Here is a 25235-nt window from a genome sequence, read left to right on the forward strand (position 1 = left end):
AGCTTCACCTGCTGCACCATGCACCCACCATGCACCCGCCCGACACCCCACCCACCCACTCTCTCCATCTGCCATGGACGCCCATCCCAGCTCCGGTACCGCCTGCTGCAAGGCATCGCATCGCATCAAGCATGGCATGCCATGCCAGCAGCCAGCGACCACGAGTCACGAGTCCTTATGCCCTGTCCAATTCCACTCAAACTCCTTGATTTATCTTTAATTGCCGCAAGCAAAGGACGGCGAATCGCACCTGCGCTCCTGCGCTCCTCATCACGACTTCGAAGCCATCCATCCATGCATGCAATGCATGCGGTGCTGTCCCTTCTTGGTCTTCGCCTCGATCCCTACGCAGGTCAGCTTGTACGCAGGTCAGCTTCATCATCCGCCTGGCAGCAGCGGAAGCAGCAGCAGCGCCTTTCTCCACAATCCATCACGGGTAATGACTACACGGACGCAGCATCTACACATGCCGAAGAGGAACAGCTATAGTCGTGAGTCGTGAGTATGGCCAGCCATGCATGCAGCCCGCTCCCCATATTCAGCAGCGTGCGACCTGACATGACAGACAGCAGCTATATAATAGCATGAAGCAGCAGCAGCAGCAGCAGCAGCAGCATCGCAGCAGCCGCGCAACCTAAAACGCAGGACGGACTTCGATCGGCACTCGGCTCGCTTTGATTGCCGCGTCCAAAGCCACACACATCATGCAAGCGCGCGTTGTCGGAGGTGCATACTCAAGACTGTCTCAGCTAGCGCGTCCCACTGAAGTGACGTGAAAGAGTGTCACGTGTATGCCTCACCGCTCAACAATCAAGAATCGAGGATCAAATCCTGTCCTCCATGCGTGCATGCCTTTACGATCATTGGTGGTGAGGTGAGCTGCTCATTGCTCCTTTCTTTCCCACCACAGTCCGCGCAGCGCAGATCAGATCATCAACAGGGCTAATAATCCGAGCTGTGCCCATCACATTTCCACCTTTGCGTGCTCTCACTCTCAACAAGCATCCAATCCTTCAGCCTTTCGTGATCCATTCGACAATCACAATGTCGAACAACGAAGCAGGTCCAAGTTCGCCCAATCGACATTCTGTCGACCTACTAGCCGCGCCGCATGCGCAGGACGACTTGATCGATGCGGGCACGGATAAGCAAGCGGATGCGAGGTCAGTGTTCAAGAAGCGAGGCGGCGGCAAGAGGAGTGTGGGCGTCAGAATGCGTGGGATGCAAGATGAAGAGAGGGGAGCAGACGAGAATGAAATGATGGGTGAGGATGCGCAACGATCTGAACTTGAGCAGAGCACAAAAGAAGCCGAGTGAGTGAGGCACGAGGTTGTAGGATCAGAAGGCTGGGTGCGCATACAAGCCTCATGCGCTCCGCCTTTTCCCCCCACCAAAGTCTGTCGATTCGAGATCTGTTGGCTTTGCGCGCGCTTGGAAAGAAACCTGCAGGCATTGCTCTGGACAAGCTAAATGTGGGCGAAAGGAAGAAGAAAAAGAAAGCGGAGGGAGGAGCCAAGAAAGCGGAGACAGAGGAAGATAGATGGGCGGAGCAGATGCGTAGGGGCGGATTGGTCGCCAAGGATATGAAGAGTGGCGGAGGAGGTGGCGGTGCAGAAAGGTGCGTGAATGAGACTCGTGCTCTTGCAGGCTTGATTGCGTCGGGCACACTGGATTGACGCTGAATTGCTGAACACGGAACATTGCATAGCGATGATGAGGATGCCCAAGGAAATCGAAAGCTGGTAAGATCCAACAAGTTCTCCGGAGAGACTGGAACAGTGGATGTGGATGCGCACATGTTGGCCTACATTGAGAAGGAGATGGCCGCTCGAAAAGCAGCCGCCGCGGCGACATCTGCATCCAAAGCTAGCGATGGTCCTTCTTCGCAGCTACCGACGGATCCTCGAGATGTGGTTCGAGCTTTGAACAACCCCGAAGATGAATTGTATAGGATTGCGGAAAAGTATAGATCGTTGCAGGAACAGGTCTCGAAAGTGCCGGACAAGGAGGAGTCGGAACAGGGACTCAGTGCGGCTTTGCTGAGTAGCGTGCCAGAGGTGGATCTGGGGATGGAGTGAGTTTCGAATTTGCTTAAAGGACGTTGATCGTGCTATCTGTCGATGAGGACAGTGCAATGCTCACCCCTTCTGATCACGCTCAGTAATCGACTCAAGAATATCGCGGATACGGAACAAGCGAAGCGGGCGATGAATGAAGCGAGAGCCAATCGGGGCGCTCGAAGAGAAGAAGACGAGTTGCTGGCCGCATCGCGTTGTGAGTTCCGTCGAAGGACGGCACGATCCCAGATCCGTGGATTTTCTGGGGTCCATCGAGGCCTATTCCCTAACATTCAGCATGTTGCTCCTGCACGGGTGCAAATTCCCCCACAGTCTTTCGACCTAAACAGCATGCCCAGTCGGATGCGGACGCTATGCGAGCTGCAAAGCAAGATGCGGAAGTACGTAGAGGAGGAGCTGCAATCTTTCCAGAGGGACACATCAGCGCGCCTGGCGCTTCCGCTCCCGAACGAACAGGAGATGGCCAGAAGAGGAGAGAATTGGCTAGCGATCAGCTCGTCATGGAACGTTTCAAGGTGAATGCTCTTTTACTTTTCTGTTATGTTTTGTTGCTTTGTTCTTTCACGCGAGCGTTCTTCTGAGCTTTTAGACTGAACAGTCGCGCCTTGACCTTTTGCCTCTCCCTTCGATCAGAAACGACAAAGGAATCAGCTCAAACGATGAAAAGAAAAAAAAGATTCAAGTGTGGCATCGTTACACGACGTGCGGAATGTGATTGCAATGACAAACAGAAAGATGGTATGCGTGACCGGCGATGCGATGCTGGGAGGGGCGGAGCAGAGCGGGGCTTCCGCCTCAGAACACCTCGACGTGAAAGACGTATCTGATATAGGTGCCTTTGGCCCTATTCTCGACATTGAGCTGGTGCACTCGATCAGCAATCTGTCGACCGATGACAGGCGGCCCGCAAAAGAAGACGCCGACTTTTCTGTTCCTCTTGTCCGTGCCTGCTGGCCAAGCCTGGTTTCCAGCTTTGCAGAGATCCTCATCGAACTGATCCAAGATTCCCCCTTGACCCAATTCCGGTCTGCCAAACTCTGATCTGCTCCTTAGGCCTGTCAGTGCCGAGTATGGGTGAGATTTTGTGCGATGTCTATCCAAGAGCGCTCGAAAGACGAGGGTGGAGAGGGATTTGCGCTTGGCTGTGATGTGGGGATGAATGTTCAATTCCAACTCTCCGCTCGTGCGCGTCTGGTCTGCCAATCTGGAACAACGGTTGAGCAGTGTGGAAAGCCAAAGCAGCTGATCCTTGTCCCTGACGATCCAGTGAAAGTCTACCCTTCGATCAGGACCACTTTTTTGGCCTTCTTGAGCTTGATGGTGCGTCGAGGCGCGGGAGAGCGCCATTCCTTGAGCTTGAGCGGACAAACCCCTTTCGGCTTGCCCAACTTGTCGCTCGCTCCCGCTCCTAGAGTTTGGTCGACTCAAGCGGCTCGGGATTCTGCTCATGCTTCGCGAGATGCTCTGAAAGCTGCTTCGACGTCGGCTCAGCTGCCACGGATCGCCTTTGCTCGTCAACTCTTGTTCCAAGTGCAAAAGAATGGCGGAAAAGGGAGTCACGCCAATTCCTGCACCTATGATGATCGACTTTTGATACGTGTAGAAACGTTGCGCAGGAGCTCCAAATGGTCTGAGATGCCAGGGCAGTGATGGTCACCGTCAGCAAGCAGCGGTGCCAAGTGTGCGTGACACACAAACATATCACTTGTTCACTCACCCATCCAAGCCTACGCTGATATCCACCCCGTCTTTGGGCTCACGCTCTCCAGCTTCTGCTGCGATTTTGTCTGCGAGATCTGCCAACGCGCTGGTCCAGCTTCCTTCAAGCTTGATGTGAACTTGCAACTTGTCCTTGACCACACCAGAAATAGTAAAAGGGTGCCACTGCCATCTGGAAACGGCAGGGACCTGCAGCATGATGTACTGACCGGGCTGATAGTTCCAGCCCCTGCCGTTCGTCTTGGACATTGTCACCGAGACCGTGCCTTCATCTACTCGAGTGAGTCGAGCGGGGATTGGAATGAAGCCTCTGATTAAGCGCAATGACCTCTCGCAGAGGACCAACAGCACGGGAAAGACGAGCCAATAACCTAGCATCGGAGCTTGCAGCAGTCTGGCAGTACCGTGAGCAGCCAGAAGGCCAAACATGGGAAACATGAGCAAATGAGCTAGCTGGAACAGCTCGAAGGCCCGCTTGCGCACAGCCGGCATGCTCATCAAAGCGATGAGCCAGAAGATACCAAAGCTCGTCAATCCCGTCCATCCCGGCAAGCTCCTGACGTAATCGATGTAGCGACGTCTTTCGTCTCCCAGATAGGTCTGTAGCGCGTCCTGCGCTTCTGGATTTCTCCTCGAGCCGAAAATGAAGGATCCTGTGAGATGTCCGATGGCGTGCAAAGTGGCAAGTGAGAGCGAGAGGATCGACATGTAGATGTGGAAAGCTTGGTGAAGATCCGAGTCGATGAAGCGAGAAAGCCAGTAGAATCGCCGCAAGAGTGTCAAGAGCCAGCGAGACATGCTTAGAATCATGAAGAATAGGGAAGGGTAGAGAGCCCCTGCGGACGTCTTCGCCATGATGACTCCCCAACCCTGAACGAGCACCTCGTGGTCAGTCGTGGACAAAAAGGCACCGCGGTGGCCTGGCATACTCACAAGCGCAGCTCTAGCTTCGGCATTGGTCACATATTCCAGGCATTGCCATAGGCCAAAGGCGATCAGACATAGAGTGACGAAAGCCAAAAAGGCGTAACGAGGACCTTCTACGCTCCAATGCGCTCTCAGACTTCTGGTCCAGCTTAGCCGCCTGGACCATTCCTGATCTTTCCTCATCTCTTCGGCCTCGTCTGTGTGTTCTTGAGACGGCAAGTCCCAGGTGCTGACCAGCTTCTTGAAGTCCGCTTTGCTCACGCGATCTGCGTCTCTGGGCAAGAGCGAGTAGAGAAAGTCGTGCAGATCATTGCGATCTGCTTGTGCTCGCTTCTCTTGATCTGACGACGCGACGTTCTTGCCTCCACTGCCTGCTGTGCCTGCATTGTCGACCTTGGTCTGCTCGCTTTCCGTTCTCGAAGGAGGTGGAGCGGACTTTGTCTTGGCATGGCTTGCTCTGCCCAGTCGATTGGGATGCGTCAGATGATGCTCTTTTGGTGCGGGTACCAGCTCATCGTGAACTCTGAGAAATTGCGTTTCGAGCTCTTGAAAGGTGACGTAGCCATCCTTGGAGTGATCCAGCTCGTCAAACAGCTTCTCCAGCTCATCGTCTGAGAGCGGTCTCTTGGAAGGGTCCGGCATTTGATTGCGAATTTCCCTTCACCCTCAAACTCTCGCAGTCGTGAGTTGCAGGCGCGAGTTGTGAAGCTGCGAGCAAGCGAGGAGGAGCAGTGCGAGTGCGAGTGCGAGTGCGAATGATGCGGGTTGGGGCCCTTTCTTGAGGCGGGATGGACTAGCGTCAGCTTTCATAGGCTTATATAAGAGTCGCGATCGGGCAACTTGTTGTGAACACGGACCACACCGGCATCCCGACTTTGATTCGAATCACGAATGCGACTGCGTGCATGGCATGGCGGCATGGCAGGGCGGAAGCTACGGTAGCTGCTGATGCTGATATGCTGTTAGCGTCTCGCGGACGGACGTAAGTGGCTTGAGATTAGATCCTTTTCTTGGCGGTCGACAAATGTCCGCCAAGCGTGTGTCCATGTATACGTCCATGTACGTCCTATTCGTGACGGCAAGCAACGCCTACAGGTTCGTCATTTGTCAGCGATGATTCGTGACTGCTTGCTTCAGCAGACCTTCCGCCTCCTGAAGCAGATCGAAGCGGAGCATGACGTGCCCTATACAGTCGCACTCGCACTCGCACTCGCAGTCGCACTCGCACTCGCACTCAGCAGATGATACGCTCCGCCGGTATGACTATATACCACCTTATCGGCCTGATTGGTGACTTCAAACATAAACAACCCTGCTGCCCGCGATTATCACGAACACAGGCGAGGTGATGGTCGAGCGTGCCGCCTCTGTGCCGTGCCTGCTGAACACTACATATACTCGAAGCAAACGTGCCAGCTGCTGCATGCGTTAGTGTGAAACGAAACAGGCTCGGCTATGGAGCCGGCAGGAGTCACGAGTGTGATCGAGTGTGAGTGATCATATGACTGACGAAGCCTATAGCATCAGCCAGATTGTGTGTGGTGTGGCTTGCAGCAGCTTGCAGCAGCTTCCATGCCAAGCACTCAAGCAGCAATTGCTCGTGACTGCTGGATGTGTGACTTGAAGCGTCGCATGCGTACTCTGACTGCATGATCCCGCAATCACGCGTAAATCGTGATTTGTGAAGGAGGTACCAACGGTCCTGCATCATATGCATGCGTACGCTACAAACGCGCTGCCCAATTTTGACCGCCTTGAAGTGCAGGCTTTAATTGCTGCAGGTAAACCGATCGCCGTGCGCGTCACGTTTGCCAACACCTGACGACACGTGATCTTCTAGACGTCTCCTCGCGTTGCATAGGAGGATATGTATAGGGACGCTAGCCCTCGCTTACAGTTGCGATGCGTCGTACACTCTCACGATTGTGCCTAACGTAGGCTACGCACATCAACCTTTGATCCAAACTTTCACCTCGTGTGGTCACGTTCAGCGTCGGCACTCTCGCGCTGCAACGCATCCATTCGACACCGACTTTCCTCGGGCTACTTTCACTCTACTCAGCACATAGGGCCTTCACCCCGCAACACTTCGAATGACCTCCGCGCGACCCCGGCGACCCAAAAACTACTTCACGCATCCGCGCGCGCGCGCCCCTCATTCACAACACGCACCTTTCAGACTGGACCGACGGACACGAGTGCTTACCGTGCCCACCTTAAATTTTGCTCCCTATGAGCTCCTCGAGTGCGCAGCCGGCTTCGGCCACGCGATCAAAGAAAGGGGATGCTCCAACTGAGCCAACAGAGACAAAGTCAAGTGAGTAGGATGACATTTGCACCACAAACATGCACTTCTTAGCTGAGCGGGCATACGGTATTGAATCACTTGTAGTTGTCTTTGAATGGGTGAGCTCGTCTTGTTGCGAAGAAGCGACCTCGACTACCGCCTCCTTGACTGATCGTCGTCCCCTCCCAGCCGCTGTTTGGGCTCAAGCAGATGTTTGACGCGAGCAAAGCCGAGACCAAGTCCAAGGTGGTCAAGTCCGCGCCCTTCGGAGGAGGTCGATGGACAGTTTTGTTCTATGCTCAAAGCGGCTTGGATCAAGTGAGTGCAAGTCTTTCGCCTGCGCGGCCTCCGTACGCCCGCATACAGTCACTGATCAATGGAGCCGGTGACTAAAAGTGCTGTGCTGTCTACCTCAACGCAGAGCCTCTACCTCACGAGCGCGTTAGCCCTCTAGCAGCCAGTGCATCAGCACCTTTGGCAGAGAGCAGCATCAATGGCACTAACTACAGAGATGGAAGCAGTGCATCGAGAAACAAGAACAAGATCGCCCATGAAACGGACGAAAAGTGGATTCGTCAGGGCGTGTACAAGTTCACATTCGAGATGACCTCGTTGGACAGATCAGTCAAGCTGGGGACCAAAGGTACGACACCTAGCGCATTGCTTTTTTGGCAGGCGGTTCTAGAATTGACCCGAGCCTTTGGTCACCTCTTTGCGTGCAGAGGCGCATGATCATGCCTTCTCACACAAGACGAGTAATTGGGGGTAAGCGTCTGTCCAGTGATTTGATGGCGGTGTTTGGCAAACAGAGCTGAACTGGGACTATGCGTCCACGCCCCGCCCTCCACAGCTGGGCACAATTTGCAAAGCGAGATGCCGTATACTATACCTGCCCTGCGGTCAAGCAGACAGATGGTGTCCTCATTTCTGTGACGGTCACGGACAGTGCTCAGCGACCTTCAGCACGCGCACCAGAGAAGCATCATGTACCTCCCGTACTCATCTCGGCGATGGGATCTCTGCTTGACGACCCAGAGCACAGGTAGGTTTTGTGTCGTTCCTCTGCTCCATGCTCAGGCGCTGACTTTGCTTGCCGTCGACACGTAGCGACGTCGTCTTTCACTTACTTCAGCCTCCTTCACGAAATGGCCACAACGTACCTCCCAAAAAGATTTACGCGATCAAGAAGGTGCTCGCGCTCCGTAGCGAGTACTTTCGCGACATGTTCGAAAGTGGCTTCATAGAGGGAGAGACGGCCGAAGTCTCGGATGAAAGCGACGAGGAAATGGATCTGACGGTTGAGATTTCCCATGCTCCCAAAGTAGCGGTCACCACTGCCCCACCTCAGAGAGATGCTAGTTCAGCCTTGCAGCAAGCGAGTGGCTCTCGTAGTGGTGCGCGTTCTTCGGCACGCGAGTACGACGCAGCAACAGCCATTTCCTTGCAAGGGGACAACTCGAACGAAGGGGACGAGTCGTTCAAACGTGGTCCAGACGTGCTCCTCGAGGATTCGGATGAGGACATGGATGACGAAGAGGATCCTTGGGGGTCTCGAGCAGACTCGCCTACTTCGAGCGCGGATACCGCTGCAGCCGAGGACTCTCGCGCCGTCGGTAGCGAAGACGAAAACACGGACGAAGAGAATGGCTTTGAGGAAGACGACATCGTCAGCGTCGCCACTCGCGCCCCTCTACAGGCCTCTGATGGCAGCGGCGTGGGACTCAACGCATCTCAGGATGCCGCGAAAGATGCCGTGGACCATTCGGACGACGTAGAGGAGCCCGAGTCAGGACACTTCGCAGACCTTGCCGCCTCCGAGCGTGGACGAGAGCAGCATGACAGCGAAGCACAGAATCCCGGACGCTCTCACGTGCCTAGTCGGACATCTTCAGCGCGTGGTTCACCTCGGCCGTCACCACGCAAGGGCGTCACTCGTGATAGAAAGGAGTCCGTCAACCCCGTCACGTCGCCCCGTTCGAAGCGCCGTGCTTGTGCAAAGGCGCCAGCTCCGAATGGTCGCAAACGCCGCAAGGTGGTGAGTGAGAGCCCGGCAGGCATGAACGTGACTGTGAGAGCTCATAAGCACGGTCACATCTCGCGTCCTTCCATCCAGGTCGTCGGAGACTCGGCGTATTCCACCTTTAAAGCGCTGCTGTTCTTTTTGTACACAGATGCTGTTGAATTTGCCCCTCTCACCTCCTCCTTCCTCGTTGCTGAGGTGTCAGACGACACGTCTACCGACGGCAACCTTGTCCGCCCCGCAAGCTCTCTGTTCTTGCAAGAGATGAATCGCGCTCATCAGAGGTGAGTCTAGGGTCTCAAGATTTGCAACACGTGATGAGCATCGTGCTGACAACGCCTGGAGTGGCCGGTCAAGACGCCAAGCCGTGATCGACACGTACTGCGCCGAGCACCCCGACAAGCCCGCTCCTTGCTCTGCCAAAGCGATGTACAAGCTTGCTGACAAGCTCCAGCTTCCAGAGCTCAAGAAGCGCGCCGAAACTCACATAGCCAAAAGCCTCACTACGCAGGTCAGTGGCGCGTCTCCTGCCTCGTGGTTGGCATGCTTGCTGATTGCTGGTGCTCTACCGCAGAACATCGTGTGGGAAGCATTTTCTGGTTTCAATACTCGCTATCCTGATATCATGCACGTGAGTGTCGATGGGCTCCGCTTACCGGTGGATCCCGTGGCTCACCCAAGCATCACCTTCTGCAGATGGAAATCGACTTCTTGCTGAAGCATTGGAGCAGCGTCAAGAAGTCTACCGTCATGAAGACCATCTTTGCGCGCCACACCGCTCATCCCGGTCTCGCTTTTGGTGAGCTGACAGCGCTTCTCTGCTGCGCACACCGATCGAGGGTCAATGCTGACCATGTCGTGGCCACATTGACAGTCTGGCCATTGGTCTTAGAGCACCTCAGCGTCAGCCACGATGAAGATGCGGAAGATAAACAAAGCCCCGTCGCTTGAAGCGACGACGTTGCGCGTGACTTTTTGAGCACTCATCGTCAGCCCGGCGCACCGAGCGCCCCCTTCTTCATCCTCGTGCATGCGGCGGGCTAGTCAGGCTCTCGTGTGTCTTCGAATCGCACTGGCACAACTACCTGTAAAGCGGAGCTCGACTCTCGTGCTGATTCCCCTGAATCCCACAAGGGCAATTACCCCACACGCACAATACTGTACTCTTGACCCCGGCGTGCCGACCAGCCAAGCGCATGACTCGGGCGCGGTAGCTAGCACACGACATTTTTCTCTTTTCGTAACCACAATGTAATACTTGAAAAGAGTGCCCAGATACGACGTCTGCTTGAACAGCGCGAAGAGCAAGAGAGCAAGTGCGGCTGCAGGGATGGATTGGTCTTGGGGGTGGTGGTGGTGATGATGATGACGTTAGACATGAGGAGCAACGAGGGACAGGGTGGGGCCGCGATGCGACAAAAGGGGAGATGGAGCAGCAGCAAGCTGCGTAAGGCTAGTCGTCCTCGTCGCTGTCGCTCTCTGTAGCAGGTTCGCTTCCCGATCCAGAGTCTTCCTCCGAGTCTCCAAATTCGCTACCATCATCGTCGTCGGAGCTAGATTGGTAAATCTCCGCATCCGAAACCTCTTTTGAAAAGTCCGAGCCGCTTTGAGATTCGCTCCCATCCGAGCCATCATCTCCATCTTGCAAAAAGGACCAACCTCCATCTACGAAGAAATCGTACGGCGATTCCCTCACCGTCTTCATGATTTGTCCCCAATTCAAATTCACCATGCCTTCGGTGACGACCAGATCGACAGAGTCTAGCCATTCCTTGACCGAATCTAGACTCGCCATGGGCACGCTGCGAATGATCATAGGCGCTTGAGTAAAGTCTTTGAAGACGAACGCCATGTCGAACGAAGATGATGTGGATCCGCTCAGTGTCACTCTTTCCAAGTGCACGATTTCCACTTCCGAAATCTGCGGAAATGGGTTTGTGCAAGTGCATGTTAGCAATGCTGCAAGGAGGACAGCGGCGACGTCACACTCCTCCACTTACGGTAATGACGGTGAATGGTGGGTCGGTCAGGTGAATCAGACAATCCGTTGTGGGTTGGAGCAACACGTTGCTTCGGTGGCCCACACCATTGAAGCCAAGTTCTCTGAAGGGCGTGTCAATGCTGAGTCTACCTTCGCTGGCATCCGCAATCTTCTGAGCGAAAGACTTGAACTCTTTGTTGAGATGATGCCTCCTTCTCCTCTCTTCTTGCTCCAACTCGATCTCGTCTTCGTCACCACCTCTCCCCTTTCGCTTTCGCGTGCCGGTCTCGTCGAAATTGACGTCTGATGCTTCGCGGTAGAATTGCACATCCTGTGCGATGACCAGAGGCGAGACGATCAGCAAGACGAGTCGTGTAGAGAGGCCCGCGAACGTACCAGACTCACCTTGGTCTTCTTCTTGCCCACAATGATTGGAGCTTTCAAATGAATATGCACCAGGACGATGAGTTCCTTATCGCAAGGCTGAAAGAAGAGGTGCTTCATGTTGTTGAACAGAACATCTGTGGCGAGCAAGAAGAATTTCCCGTCAGTGGCCGAGATCATTTGGTGATCGCTGGCAAATCAGCATCCACCACTCACCAATTTGCAAATTGTTCCTCGCCGTGAAGCGCAGGCCATTTTGGTGAATCTCGACATCTCCAGGCAGACGCTTGCCCTCAAGAGCGGGTCGAGGGAAGACGTCGCGCAAGGCGGCTGTTCGGGTCTCTGCACGTTCCAAAAACGAGCGTCGACTTAGCATTCGTTGAGGGGCGCAAGGATACAAGGGCTAGGCAGCTGAACACTTACTGCTCAAAATCAGTTTGTCTTGCTCCACCACATCTGCCATTTCCTTCTTCTCCGTCTCCTTCTTGGTCTGAGCTTTTCTCAAGTCCGATATCTCGTGGAAGAGCTCGGTAAAATGGTGGGCGTTGTCCGACCTGAACGACATGCTCCTGATAAAGGTAGCGTCCGGATCTTCGAATGGCACATCTTCCTTTTTGCCCACAATTTGTCCGGGTGTGACAAAATTGAAGCGCAGATACGTATAGTCTCCCTCTTCGGATTTGGACACATTCTTGATCGTATTGATGTGATAGGGCACCGCGTAGCCGTAGATGGGCAGAAAGACCGTCTGCGCTCGCTGATCCACAAAAATCTATCGACCGCATGCAAGCACGTCAGGTCTCAAAATCGTCGTTTTCGTTGCAAGAGGACCAGCATGCCAAGCATATCAAACTCACCCTGAGATCTTTCGTCTTGGCTGGAAAGTTCCAATCGCGCTTGTAGGATTCGAACTTTTTGAAAGTCTTTCCAGTGTCCCCGTCAGCGCCGCCCGCATCCTCCGAATACTTGGCCAGGCCGTCTTCCTGAAGCTGTTCCGCCAGTTCTCTCTGGTGCTCCTTGATCTTGTTCGCAGTGCTAGCATCCAGCTCATTGGTCCTTCCCTTGCTTCTCAGAACTTTGCCTCCAGCCGTCACGTTTTGAGGCTGTTTCTTGGGGGACGACCCGTTAGAGTTGCCCGACTTGCTTTTGCTCTTCTCCTCTTCCTCGTCCTCTTCGTCCTGGTAGAAGACGCAGTCGGCTGCCGATCGAAGCTTGTCTGTCAAAATAGTAGCCGGCGCATCGCCCGAGTTGATGCGAATGGTATCAATGAGCAGCAAAGAGTAGGTCTGACCCTCGTGATTGGGATCGTCCAGCTTGTCCAGCCCAAGAGAGACGTTGAAAGTCGAGTCTTTAGGAATCTGCCTCGTGTTCTTGGCATTGAGATTGTACACGGGGTCCCTGAATTCGATGCCAATGGCAAAACCAATGCTCTTTACAAAGTGACCAGCCAGGTTTGCGTTTTTGTTGCTGATGAACTTGACAGCAGCGTCATAGACGTCTTTACAGGTTGCACCCGCCTTCAAGTGCTTCTCCACCAGCTCCGTCTGCAGCTCCAACAAGTGGGTCCAATGCTTCAACTGAGACTTGTGGGGATCCACCAACCAACTCCTCCCAACATTCGCGCAGTAGCTCTTGTACTTCATGCCCAAGCTGGCTAGGATGACGCCTCCTCCATTCGCGCCTTGAAGGGGTTTGTCGGTGGATTCTGCAGCAGTTCGCAGATCATACTCTCCGCCAGACTGCACGATGGGCGTGTAGCACCAGTCTGCCAATTCCATATCCACCCCGTCCAATCCACGAATCTTTTTCCAGAATGCCGCATTGTCGCTTTCCAACTGAGCCTCCACCTTATCGGCCAGCCTGGAATGAGTCACTCTTTTCTCCTCGTCCAGAATGCCGCTCATCTCCTCGACAAAGTACTTTGACATGACGCCACTGCTCAGCTTGGCAGCCGTGCGGATTGTCCTCTTATAACGGTGCGCCGCAGGCAAATCAGCGTGGGAGAGCAGCGTGCAAGGATTGACTCGCACCACTCACCAGCTCTTCCTCATCCTTCTGCACAAAAGCAGACGCTAGTGGAACAGCAACATCGAACAGCTCCACGTCCTGCGCCGCAGTCTCCCTCTCCACAACCCTATTCCACTCCTCTGCCACCTTTCCCAGAGGCTTGTCCTTGATGAGGGTGCCGATGGATTTCTGGTCACATGGCAGAAGCACTGACCCGGTCAGCGCGAGCCAGAAGAGCGGTGTTCTGCGAGCGTCTTGCGCACTCACCCCGTTGCCCTTGAGACGAGTCATGATGTCTTCCCAGATCTTGGCATTCTGAGAGTCATCCTTCGTCCTCTTGAACACCGTCACGTTCACGGATGAGGAGCCCAAGTTCTCCAAGTACTTGGCTGTGCAAAGGCAGCATAGGTCATGAGCATACGCCTCTTTGGAAGGGAGTCAAGGACGTCTGTGGCGTGTGACCCACTCTTGCTCGCGGACGTGGCGAATATGATGCCCTTCTGATCGAAAGCCACCATTGTCTGAGGAAATTCGTAGCCGAGCAGCCACGTCTTTAGAAACGAGCAAGACGGGAAGATAGCGGCGAAGCGCCGAGGTGAGCGAGTGATGTAATGTGCCAATCGCTCTCGCTGTTACCGATCTACTCACCACCAACGCCGTCGTCTTGCTGTATGCCACTTGCTCATCAGCAGCGCCCATGACAATAGCCACCGAGCCTACATCTTTGAAGGATTCATCCTGCGACGCTCCTCCCTTCGCGTTGCAGAGGGCAGAGGGCAGAAGAGGGGTTATTGTGAGCGCACGGGCCCAAGCAATCCACACCACTTCTTTACTTTCGTCCATCTGACTCACTTTGAATCTGCTTAGCAGCTGGGCCGCTCGCCTAGTAAAGGCGGCCTTGTCGATCTCAACCGCTTCCGACATGGCGAGGGCAAGGCAGCTCGCGGGATGCTCGATCGAGCCGTGGATCGATGGAAAGAGGACGCGTGCCTCTGGGATCTCTGCGCTACAAGCTTGTATCAGAGGCGCGCAAGGGGGTAAAAGGTGGCGATTGCTGAGCTGGGAGTTGGCTACGTCGGCTGAAGTGAGGATGCCAATCGTAGGTCATCCAGCGTGGTGTGGTGCTCTCGTACCCACACGAGTCGTCTAATCATCTCTGTCTTCGTGCATTCGTGAATGTGACAACCCTGTGACGTGCATCGCGACTTCTCACCCAAAGACGCGCTCATCAACGCGTGCCGGCGCAAGCGCGCGCGCGCGACTCAGATGCGCACGCTTTTTCTCGCGCGAGAGAGAGTGAGCAGAAAAGCTAGCCGCAAGTATTACTGTCACGTGACACAAGACTGCCGCGCTCTTTTTGCGAAGATGAGATGAGGTGAAAGCAAGTCACAAAGTGCTGAATGAGCGGGCTCCGACCAAAGAGCGAAATGACGAGAGGACGGCTTTGCTTGGCAGTGTCGCAGGTTGCAGCCACCGCCCGTCATCCTCCTCGTCTTCACTCGTGCCACCCGACCAGCGCATTCAGGGTTCTTTCAGCAGTCTCACCACACCTCTTTGGACGTTTGAGTGGTCGGGTGAGGCACGACCGCACATCAGAGCAGCGTCACTCAACGGGCCAGCCGCGTGCAAGCGAGTGGAGCGTCGCATTGCCTGCCTTGGCACCACCGCCATCTCTACCATGGCCTCTGCTTCTCGCAGAGCAGTCTCTTGCTGCTTAGGCCAAAGCCCAACGTGGCAAGTGCGAAGTGGCAGCTCAACCCTGCGTCTTGCGCGTCCATCCCCCAGCTGCACCGCTTCCTCATCCCTCCGTTCGTTGAGCACCACAGCCAAATGCAGCGCGGAGAGCAAGGACAAGGACAAGGACAAACAAAAGGAGGAAAAGGATAAAGACTCGAAGGACAAAGCTTCCAATAGAGACGAAGCTCAGAGGTTGATCGATGCTGGTAGAGCGGATACGGAATTGACATCAGGAGCAGCACCTCCCGTAAGACTACCTCCCCTTGCACGAACAGATCCCGAAACCTATGCTGCTCTCAGACCCGTTCCTCTGAGCACTGTTGCTGCTCTTGGAGCGCGGTTGCAGCTCCTATCTTCTACGCTGGACTTCGAAACGAGACGACGACGCATCAATTTGATTCTTCAAGCGTGCACTCATCCTTCATTTGTGGACCTTCAGAGGAGAATTTTGCGAGAGAAGACACCGCAGGAGGAAGAGTTGCAGCTTGATAATAGAGTGGGCATGGGCAAAGGATTGATGAGACCTTTGAAAGGAGACGCGGCGCTGGAAGATGCTCAGTACCTCCTCCCTCCTGCGCAAAAGGACAATCTTGAACTGTCGATCCTTGGCAACCATCTGCTCGGTCTGCTCAGCAGCGAGATCTTCCATCTGCGCTATCCACATCTGCCTGTGAGGGCGCTCAAGGCAGCAGTGGGTGCTTATGTGGGCCCAAACACCTTGTCCGACTTTGGCGGGCAATTGGGCATCAGCAGTGCGGAATTGTTGAAGTGGGACAGGGTTGGCTTGAAGAAATTAACGTTGCAGGAAATGCAACCGGGAACGCAAGCGGTGGACAGGAATCCTCGCAGGAGTCGCAGGGATGCGATTGATGCGCAAAAGGGCATTTCGACTCAGGATGTGCTTGTGCAAGCTACACGTGCTTTGATGGCCGTCGTGTTCCAAGAGATGGTGAGTCTCGCAACCTCTCAATGGAGCAGAGCGCTCCACACGCGATATCCTCGAGTCGCCTGCTGATCTCATTGCTCCCTGTGGTGTCATTTCTCCCTGTGTTGCTTCGCCATATGCAGGGTCTTCCCCATCTTCGACACCTAGTCCAGACTCAGTTGCTCACGCGCTCCCTGCCCATGTCGACCTTTCTCAAGTTTCGCGATCCCAAACGATTGCTGAGCATGACGTGCCGCAAATACGACTTGGAAGCTCCGGTATCCAGATTGATCGCCGAGACTGGAAGGTTGAGCCAGACGCCGGTCTTCATTGTGGGTGTTTGGAGCGGAGAGACAAAGCTGGGAGAGGGAACGGGTAGCGCTATCAGGATGGCCGAGTTCAGAGTGAGTGAAGGCCAATGCTACAGGCGATGGACATTTGGCGCATCCCCATGAGCGCTTTTCCTGACGCTCTACATTCACAGGCCGCGGAGGATGCGCTCAGAAGACTATACCTTGCTCAGCCATCTAGCAAACCAGATTTGCCTTCTCGCACGCTGGACTCGCATTTCCCATCCGCCAAGCTGCCTCCTTCGGTGTGGGAAGACGTGCAAGACGTGGCGAGCTCGAGCGATAGACCTTTTGTTCCTTCCAGGATCGGCAGGAGCGAGATCGTGTACGGGCAGAAAGCGTAGACGTGATAATGCTGGGCGCGTTGCGAGACTAGTGCTGGAGAGATTGGGCGGACATTGAACAGTACATGCGTTAATGGAATGAAGGCGTCGTGCAATATGCAATCAATCACACAGTTAACCGGCACCAATTTTAGGCGTCTTGATTTGATTTGTGACTTCTGGTACACCCTCTGGAGTCTCTTTCAGAATGTGCGTCTTCCCTCCACATCCGCACCGCATGTACTCCTTTCTTATCAAGCATTTTCAGCGGCAGCAGCAGCAGCAGCCTCTTTCTCCTGCTCCTTCCGCAAGCGTCGCTCTTCCCTCTTGACCAAAGCAGCCTCGTCCATCAGATGACCTTCCACATTGCCCAATCCAGCCTCCATCTTCAACCTCTTCAGATTGGACCTATGCTGTTTAGATCCCAAATGTTTCGTCCACTCTTCCACCCTGAACTTGCGGGGTGCGGACAAATCAACGGTACACACCGAACACTCCCGAAGCTCGTTGCGGTCCATGGGATTTTTGTGGACACGAGCCGAGGCGGCCGAAGATCCTGAGGGCGAGACTTCTAGTGGTGGCAGTTGCGTCGCTGCCGCACTACTGAGACTGCTCGGTTCCGGCAGCTTCTCGTCTCGAAGAAACGCTGTCAATTGCGCCGGCGAGAATCAGTGAATCAACTCGCAAGCCAAGCTAGGGCAAGCAGCACGACTCACCATTGACCAGCTCTATAGCCGGATCTCGCACACTCTCCTTCCATCGAGACAAGTCTGAACAACGGCGAGACGGGATCAGGATTCCAAGTCACATGTGACTAGTCATGACTGGGACTCACCCGAAGCGTCGAGCAGATAGAGCTCCACGTCGCACGGCTCAGCGCTTCCCTTTGCTTGCTGTAGCTTTTGATGAGCAATCCTAGCTTTCTGTAGCTCAGGAGCCAGCTTGTTGCGAATCCAGGCCGTCTGACTCTTGGCGTACTGTCGAGTACCTATCTGCATCTTCTCGATAGCGTGGGCAAAAAGGCGTTCGGCTTCTTTGTCCTTCGACGAACCACTCTCGCAGTGCGATAGATAGTCGGCAAATTCTTTGTAGCCTGTTGTCGCGTGTGCCAAGAGACGCTTCAGTTTAGCAGGCGAATATAGTGCGTGCCATCTATACTCACCGATGGCTTGGTATATACCGCAAGTGTAGTCGAAATCCATTGGTGTTGCCCCGGCTTGTGCCGATTGCACAGCGGCGATGCGTCTCAGGCTCTGTATCTCATCAAGTAGGCCACGCTGACGAAAGGCGTCGGGAGGCTCAGCACATAGTGCGCTCGCCAGTGTCAAGACATTCCAACTCACCTCGACCATCTTGTCTACGCGTTTTGCAAGACGCTCCTTGAGCCCTCCGGGTTCACTCCATACCCAAAGTATGAGCTTGCGACTTTTTGCTGCCGCACTCGGCTCTGGGCATTGTTCCGGTCGATTAATTGAGCTTGGCTCGGCTGCAGCCAGCGAGGTAATTACAGAAGACTTGTCCACTTTCTCTTGATCACGGATCCATTCGCTGTGTCGCTTGCCCGTTTCCATCAACACTCGTAGAGACCTCGATACTTTGCGATGATCGTTCCAGTGCCATCTTCGCGCCATGTCTGGATCCAAGGCATCCAGCAACTGCCAGAACGCTACGCGAGGGTAAGGTGGCAAGCGACCACCAGGTTTTACTGCTGCCAATGCATCCCACACTCGTCGTTGACCCTCGTCCAGCTTTGCAAGGATCTCGTCGAGGTCACTTTGGGCAGTGTGCGATAATGCAATTGGTCGTTCATCCTCCACTGCTCGCCAATCGTCGCTTTCCCTTTGAAGGGAGACGAGACGACCCGGGAAAAGCAGGTGCTGCACATAGTATGTCGTGCCACCTGCCACGATCGCAATCTTATTTCGTTTGTTCAGATCTTGTATCTACAGTGGGTATACTTGAAGCTAAGCGAGAGCTGTCATATATATTGCTGGTCTGCTCACTCACAATTGCATTCGCCTCCTTCACAAATTCGCCGATCGTATATTGTTGGCCGGGTTCAAGGAAATTCATGAGGTGATGCTTGACTCCTGCCATTTCGTCCAACGTGGCCTTATTCGTTATGACGTCCAGGCCGCGGTATATTTGCATGCTGTCTGAAGAGATGACTTCGGCTCCCGCTGCACGGCCTCCTTGCTCGACATCGGCGCGGAAGGCAACTTCCCGCGCTAATTCTACTGCAAGCTGAGATTTGCCGGTACCCGTTGAGCCGATCACCGCAACAATTTTTCCACTTGCGGCGCACCCAATAGTCTCGTTCGAATTGTTGCCATTGTGTGTACTGGCAGGCGCGGCTTTCGGCTTGCCCCTGCTTGAAGGAGATGCGCCCTGCGGTTGAGAGGCCACATCTCGAGAACGATAGTATCGATTACGGAATTCGTTTGCGTCTGCGTCTGCGCGTACACGACCTCCAGTAGAGTTCAGAGCCTCCTCTCTCTTACCTGCCTTCTTGTGCGCTCTAGGCGGCTCTGGGAATTCATGCCTGCCATCAAAAGAGCCGGCAGCGTTGCCCAATCGCTGAGCTGTCGGCAGGCGTTCCATCGTCACAAGTCTTCTGCCCCATCTCCCAAAGTCTTGCATGCTGTGAGCCACCAGTCGAAATGCCGGATGGGCTGGCAAAGATACAGACTGGTCATTCTTGCCGTCTTCCGAAAATACGGTGGGCAGCCAAAAGACCAGCCTGCCTCCTTCGGTAAGCAGCTTGGAAGATGTCTCAATTAAATCCTCTATCAGCTCGTCGAGGTGATACGGCATGGATGGCGGCACGTACGAGGCCTGCTCGTGCGTGTATCCCTTGCCGTCAGGCATCAGGATGGGTCCCTTTGCTTGTCTTGACACATCCCTTCTGCCTAGCTTCTTAGCACCCGCTCGCACTCCATACGGCGGGTCTGTGACGATCGCATCGAAGATTCCGGTCCCGATGCCTTTCCTTAGTGGGCTGTTTGTGATGTCTGCGGTCCAGAGGCCAACAAGATTTTGAGCCAGACCGTACTGCTGAGCAGCGGCATCTATGCCTGTTCGCGCGTTTGCTCCTCGTCCACCAAAAGCGCCGCCTTCCTGCATCGTTGGACCTTCCTTGCCCCTGATCATCCGCCCGTCGATATCGCTGCCGCATATCATAGCACCGAATTGCGCACAGGGATAGAGCAGCGATCCAGTCCCCACGAATGGGTCGTAGACAAGTTTGCTTGGCCCGGCCTGAGACGGTACAGACGACATGCGCATAGTCAGTCTTGCGCATCTACAAAAGCTTGCAGCAAGTGACACCTACGTACCTGGGCCATGTTGGCTTGAATGATCGCCATCTCCGTCTCCATGCTAGTGTTGCCGATGTAGCCCCGTGTCTTAAGACTCATTTTCTCAATCAGCTCCCTTCCTGTGGTCTCCGCCAGGGGTACTCTGTCTCCCACGTGAATAGCCCTCAGAGGCCCACAAGTAGTTCTGCCTACGGGTCCGGCATCGGGACTCTCGTACTCCTCAAACCAGCAGAGGTCCAGCACGGGCGCCTTGAGAGAAATTGGACCTGGCAGGTCCATCACCTGACCGATCCGCTGCACAGTGCTTTGCATCTCGCTCTGGTGGATGTGGCGATTGATGGCATTCAGTGAGACCTTCCACGAGCTGCCAATCTGACGATGTGGTGCGTAATAGGCCGATATTGATTGATCCGCTAGCCTCTCAAAGGCGACCCCGGCATCGAGGGCGCAGTACCACTGGCGGAAAGCAGCTCGGAGCGAAGACAATCTCGCTGAAATAGCATACACTGCCTCGTTGGAAGGCAAGTGGACTAACTGAAGAGCTCTCATGCTCTCCACTGACTCTATCCAGCGCGTGCTGGCGCCATTGAAACCAGATTCGTCGTCTATTGCGGCTAGATGCTGCTCCGGACCTGGTTGGACTACGTCGACGAGTGCGTTTGGGCCCCTGACGAACGCGTACGGAATTTTGAGAAGCTCCGTCACAGCTTCGAATTCGGCCATTCGAAAGCCGACATTTTTGACTGCAAAGACCAGCGTAAAGGCTGGCCCGATGTCTTCAGGTTTGATGCCAGGTCTGTTCGTTTGTCTGGTGTGAGAAGAGTCGAAGCGTCGTGGACTGGCTTGTACCATGGCCGACTACAGTCGCTCCCCGAAGGATACCTACCGAAGCGATGACACCGCGAGATCTGGACTGACCGCCACCAAGACTGATGACATGGGAGGCGAGAGCCCGTCGTGTGCAATTCGAGCTTTCGATGAAAGGAATACCACGCAGCTATAGGTACTCACCAATGCATGTGACTAGCAGCAGCATGACCAAAACCATCAAGAATCCTCAGTAATCACGAATCGTGAATCATCAAGCTACAGTCACGAGTCAAGAGTAGTCCCAAATTCAAAATTGTCGGGTCACGTGACAGTCTTGGCACGATTGACGGCTAGCAACGAAGGGCGGGGATATTGTAGTCTCGATTTCATTTTGACAGCGAGTTCGAATCAAAAGTTGTAAGACTGCGCAGCGGCCCGCGCGCGCATGACGCACGACGAAGGGAAACGTCACCGCAAGACGCGCATCCGCGATCGATCGACCTTGCGCTCGAGTTTGCCCTCGCTCCGGCTCGCGTGCCCCTTCTGCTTTTGCTCCTGACCACCACCGCAGCAATCGACTGGGCCCAGACCACCTCATCTTCGTGTGCGTGTTCCGAGGCCTGAAAGCTTTGACGACCCCCACTGCGGCTACAAGGACACAGCCGACCTTTTCCGATTCTCACCACGACCACAATAGGGAGCCTTATCGGCAAGTCGACGTAATGGTGAGAGTCGCACATCGTCCAGCTAGCTGATGGAGTATCTCAGCTCAGCAGTACGCTTACTTCTTCTTGCTCTGGTAGCCTCGACCAGTAGCATCAACGCCCCACTTGGTGTGGGCTGCGGGGCACTTCTTCACCCTGTTGGCGGGCCTGAGATATCTGCTCGGAACCATCACCTTTGCGACTAGTGGAGGCGGACTGAGCGCGTGGTACAGGATTGCCTACCTAGGCGCTATTGTCAGCTATGGAGTGGTAGTATATAAGAGCTTCGGGGTGAGTGAATATGCTAGGCTAGGAGAGGCAGAGAAATGCTGCTCGAGCTTCGGCCGCTCGTTTCGCCCGGATGCCCGCAAGTCGAGCCGCTAGCTGAGCGGCTCATACAGGCTCAGAGGTGTAGACTGGGTTGAACTGAAGCTTGGACCTGCCGCAGGCAGTCTTTCGGCCACGCACTGTCCAAACGCGAGCCTTCTGCTGACCTGTCCCTTGTTTTGGGCTGTCACACGTCAGGTACCGCAAGCCAACAAAGCATACATCCAACGCGCACTCATGGACGAGAATGTGCAGTACCTCTTTCTCGCGCTGTACTGGTGGTTCACTCAACCGATCTTCAGTGAGTACAGCGGCGCCTCTTGCTACTGCTTATTCCCTTCAGCGCTGCTCATGATTTGAGTGTCTCTCCCGTCCAGTCACCCTGGTCCCCTACACAACCTTCTCTCTCTTTCACGTCCTTACCTTCACGCGGACGACTGTGATTCCAATGGTGTTTCCCACATCTCCGGCTGCTTCAAGAGCAGAAGGCGCATCTGAACCAATTGGCTTCCCCACAAAAGTCAGCAAGATGATACAGGGCTGTAAGTGCCTTTCGATCTTGAAAACGTCTTTGGCCGATACAGGGCAGTGCTGACGCCGCGCGCAAATTCATGGTGATATCGAACAGGGGTCAAGCAGAATTACGACCCCGCCATGCGCTTCGTAGCCTACTCTGAAGTTCTCGTCTTCGCTCGTGTCACCTTTGGGGCCATCTTGCTTCGCAACAGTCTGCTGGCTCCGCTCTTCTACGCGCACTTCTGCAGGCTGCGTTTTTACATGAGCTCTTTCACCCGGGATGCTTTCCAGCACGTGTCCAGCGAGCTTGATAAGGCCACAGCAAATCCAAGCTGCCCGGAGCTTGTCCGCAGAGCTTACTTGATGGGAACTGACTTGGTGAGTGTCTGTGAAGCCTTGCATGGCACTAGGCGCCTGAGATGATCTGGAAAGGCAATCTGCTAATCAAGGTGCCCTTCTTGGTTCTCACAACAGATCTCGCGCTACGCCTCGACTGTTCTGAACTTGCAGAACCAGGCAGCACCAGCAGCTGGAGGGACACGTCCCGCGGCAGCTGGTGGTGCGACCGCACAGTGAACACTTCAGTCACCATACAAGCCGTGGATTTCGTCAGAGCGCATACATGCACTCGATCGAGTCTAGACCCTCGAGTCATCAGAGTCACAACAAGCCTGGCTCGGGCGATGTGCCTAGAGGAAAGAGTACACCTCGCTCGATTGCCTCCACGCTCTCACTTGGACTCCTGCAGAGCAAGCGGAAGTCTCCTTGCGAGCCGAACCTGTATCACTATGCCACCATTTTCAAAGCAAGGGTCGAACACAAAGTCAGGCATCGCTGTCTCGGCGCTTTCGAGCTTCTTTTCCTTTCAAAAAATGAAATCTTTCGTTCCCGCCTGTGACATGTCTGTTCCCAATCTGACGACGCGACTCCCCTTTCTAACCATCTTGACACCCTTAGATCCGCCATTGTGCGCACTTCCACATGGCGCAGTTTGGGCAAGCATTGCAACGACGCCATTACATTGCTCTAAAAGCTACCTCTGGCGACCTGCGGGAAGCGGTGAAGGGGTTGACGGCCTGCTTGAGCTTCTGTCCTTGAATTCTCGCACGATGATGCTGCAGTCCGTCCCGTCGCACAGGGCCTTGGAGACCTGTTTGATGTGATCCGGGAAGAAATTGACCCCTGAAGCTTTTTCGACGCTCTCGACTGGCACGATGAAGTTGCGGAGTGGAACTTCGTTTGGAATGATGGCGTTGGGAAGAACGAAAGCTCCGAGCAGCGTTGGGCCCCTTCCTGACACGATAGATGCTGTGAGATTGGTAGGTGATGGCACCGACGGGCTTGGATTTGAGGGAGCTGGCAAGGCTGCTGGAGCGCTCTGCGTCCGTGTCGGGACAGGCAAACCACTCGCCAGTATCACTTTGGCAAAGTGGGTGGGCACAGCAACGTTTGAAGGTTCTCCAATCACTTCGTAGGTTACCCGATACTTTCCATCAATATCCCTGCGTGGTAGGTACAGCGGCACCGTGAAGACGTACACGTCAGCGAACCTGCCAGTCAATCTCCTTGTAAAGTCTTCAAAATGAGCCCAATAATCGCGATTGAATCCTTCGCCGACTTGGGGAGCTATATTGGTCAAGTAGAAAGTCTCGTCCAATGCTGTCTGAGACGACTTAGCATCGGCTGCTGGGACCATGTGACCCCTGTCGTATCCTGATCTGAAGTAATCTGCCATGCGAGCACGGAACGGAAGAGGAATGCGAGGGTCTTCCTTGAACACCGAGCGCGACCGATCGGGAGAGCCGGCTGGTGGTGTTCCTGGTACGACGGGAGGGCGTTGAATGGACGTTGCGGTCAAGTGCTCTGCTGTCCAGCTGGGATGGCGCAGTCGCCGATCGTAAGCCGAGACGTAAGCAGCGTGGACTAGCAAATCTGAAGTGGGTGCTGCTCATAATCGCGCACAAAGAACGATCAACTTGTGCCCGCTCGTCTCTTTGCCTCTGCAGCTTTTCCTACTCACCACTGGCACCCCACCAACTTCGCCTAGCAAGCTGAAGCGCTGTGTCGGGCGATTTCGAAGCTGCTTCACTCGCCGCAATCGCAGAGACCATCGCCTTTTCCTTTCGCTGTGTTTCATTCCGTTGAATTGCGGAAGCTCCTGCTGCACCCAGAGCCACGCCGACGCCGAACACGCCTATTGGCAGAGCCAAGTGCGACATGACGAGCTTTTGAGGACCTTATGGACACGTGCACCTGTGAGGTCAGTCGTCATACCGGATAGACGCGCATTGGATGGAGGGAGGGTTGCCTTGGCTGATGTTCCCATCGTGAGAAACAGAAAGCTGATCTTGCGGGTGGACTGTTTTTTTGGTACCGGCGCGCGGACCGCCGGCCGAGAAAAGCCGTGCCCTGCGCAGCAAAGCACCTCGAAGCTGGTCGACGCGCGATCGAGCTACATCCCTTCACTCACAGTCGCATCTTGACTGCTCCTTCCACCCAACTTTGCATCCTCAGCAACATCCTCACCCCTTTCTCGACGCTATCTGTTAGGCGCACGGTTGGGAACGAGTCCCTTTCACTTGCTCTGCAGTCGGCAGCGGGACACTGCACTTCCTCGTCGTAGCCCAATCATCTCGAGGTGGAGGTGGCCGCACACAGCCAGTACCCCACACTTAGTAAGAGTGGGCTCTCGGCTCATTTGAAGACACGCCAAACGCTTATTGATACCCAGTAAGCTTGGGGCGTCATGGATGAAGAAGCGCTGAGGGCAATGATGCCCACGTCCTTTGGGCGCGCCAGCAAAGCCAAAGGAGGTAGTCTCTC

The 25235-nt window shown here is 54.7% G+C and overlaps 8 protein-coding genes across 8 annotated transcripts; 4 read left to right on the forward strand and 4 right to left on the reverse strand.

Annotated features, from left to right (window-relative positions):
- The first annotated feature begins 762 nt into the window (after window positions 1-762).
- On the forward strand, window positions 763-2809 carry IE81DRAFT_321627 (hypothetical protein). Its single transcript, XM_025513406.1, has 6 exons — window positions 763-1313; window positions 1397-1618; window positions 1709-2074; window positions 2162-2274; window positions 2391-2593; window positions 2712-2809. Exons 1-6 carry the CDS (start codon window positions 1045-1047, stop codon window positions 2739-2741), a joined length of 1203 nt encoding a protein of 400 aa, XP_025371386.1. The 5' UTR covers window positions 763-1044; the 3' UTR covers window positions 2742-2809.
- IE81DRAFT_38574 (hypothetical protein) lies at window positions 2736-5578 on the reverse strand. The gene is made up of 3 exons (XM_025517296.1): window positions 4731-5578; window positions 3796-4667; window positions 2736-3708 (listed from the first exon to the last, which is right to left on the reverse strand). The coding sequence occupies exons 1-3, from the start codon at window positions 5364-5366 to the stop codon at window positions 2874-2876; spliced, it is 2343 nt and encodes a 780-aa protein (XP_025371387.1). The 5' UTR covers window positions 5367-5578; the 3' UTR covers window positions 2736-2873.
- A 1055-nt stretch (window positions 5579-6633) lies between these two features.
- IE81DRAFT_321630 (hypothetical protein) lies at window positions 6634-10282 on the forward strand. Its single transcript, XM_025513407.1, has 12 exons — window positions 6634-7041; window positions 7117-7130; window positions 7201-7329; window positions 7408-7654; window positions 7734-7776; window positions 7862-8053; window positions 8119-9046; window positions 9125-9315; window positions 9389-9542; window positions 9606-9662; window positions 9728-9830; window positions 9906-10282. The coding sequence occupies exons 1-12, from the start codon at window positions 6957-6959 to the stop codon at window positions 9980-9982; spliced, it is 2220 nt and encodes a 739-aa protein (XP_025371388.1). The 5' UTR covers window positions 6634-6956; the 3' UTR covers window positions 9983-10282.
- Window positions 10253-14569, reverse strand: IE81DRAFT_299538 (FACT complex subunit SPT16). Its single transcript, XM_025512202.1, has 11 exons — window positions 14256-14569; window positions 14052-14156; window positions 13870-13954; window positions 13671-13792; window positions 13434-13592; window positions 12254-13363; window positions 11820-12168; window positions 11613-11738; window positions 11418-11533; window positions 11032-11343; window positions 10253-10952 (listed from the first exon to the last, which is right to left on the reverse strand). Exons 1-11 carry the CDS (start codon window positions 14325-14327, stop codon window positions 10485-10487), a joined length of 3024 nt encoding a protein of 1007 aa, XP_025371389.1. The 5' UTR covers window positions 14328-14569; the 3' UTR covers window positions 10253-10484.
- A 255-nt stretch (window positions 14570-14824) lies between these two features.
- Window positions 14825-16882, forward strand: IE81DRAFT_340271 (hypothetical protein). The gene is made up of 3 exons (XM_025515607.1): window positions 14825-16089; window positions 16209-16469; window positions 16550-16882. Exons 1-3 carry the CDS (start codon window positions 15082-15084, stop codon window positions 16757-16759), a joined length of 1479 nt encoding a protein of 492 aa, XP_025371390.1. The 5' UTR covers window positions 14825-15081; the 3' UTR covers window positions 16760-16882.
- A 110-nt stretch (window positions 16883-16992) lies between these two features.
- Window positions 16993-19339, reverse strand: IE81DRAFT_287476 (tRNA isopentenyltransferase; the record flags this gene model as incomplete). The annotated part of the gene is made up of 7 exons (XM_025511713.1): window positions 16993-17384; window positions 17455-17508; window positions 17574-17831; window positions 17901-18015; window positions 18082-18183; window positions 18262-18681; window positions 18746-19339. The coding sequence occupies 7 exons, from the start codon at window positions 19337-19339 to the stop codon at window positions 16993-16995; spliced, it is 1935 nt and encodes a 644-aa protein (XP_025371391.1).
- Window positions 19340-21422: 2083 nt separating this feature from the next.
- Window positions 21423-23304, forward strand: IE81DRAFT_321634 (hypothetical protein). The gene is made up of 6 exons (XM_025513408.1): window positions 21423-21590; window positions 21669-21860; window positions 22095-22197; window positions 22274-22438; window positions 22525-22790; window positions 22887-23304. The coding sequence occupies exons 1-6, from the start codon at window positions 21588-21590 to the stop codon at window positions 22986-22988; spliced, it is 831 nt and encodes a 276-aa protein (XP_025371392.1). The 5' UTR covers window positions 21423-21587; the 3' UTR covers window positions 22989-23304.
- On the reverse strand, window positions 23205-24730 carry IE81DRAFT_311123 (hypothetical protein). Its single transcript, XM_025512433.1, has 2 exons — window positions 24433-24730; window positions 23205-24356 (listed from the first exon to the last, which is right to left on the reverse strand). The coding sequence occupies exons 1-2, from the start codon at window positions 24629-24631 to the stop codon at window positions 23446-23448; spliced, it is 1110 nt and encodes a 369-aa protein (XP_025371393.1). The 5' UTR covers window positions 24632-24730; the 3' UTR covers window positions 23205-23445.
- Window positions 24731-25235: the final 505 nt, after the last annotated feature.

Source organism: Ceraceosorus guamensis, assembly GCF_003144195.1.
Source record: "Ceraceosorus guamensis strain MCA 4658 unplaced genomic scaffold IE81scaffold_13, whole genome shotgun sequence".
Classification (NCBI taxonomy): domain Eukaryota; kingdom Fungi; phylum Basidiomycota; class Exobasidiomycetes; order Ceraceosorales; family Ceraceosoraceae; genus Ceraceosorus; species Ceraceosorus guamensis.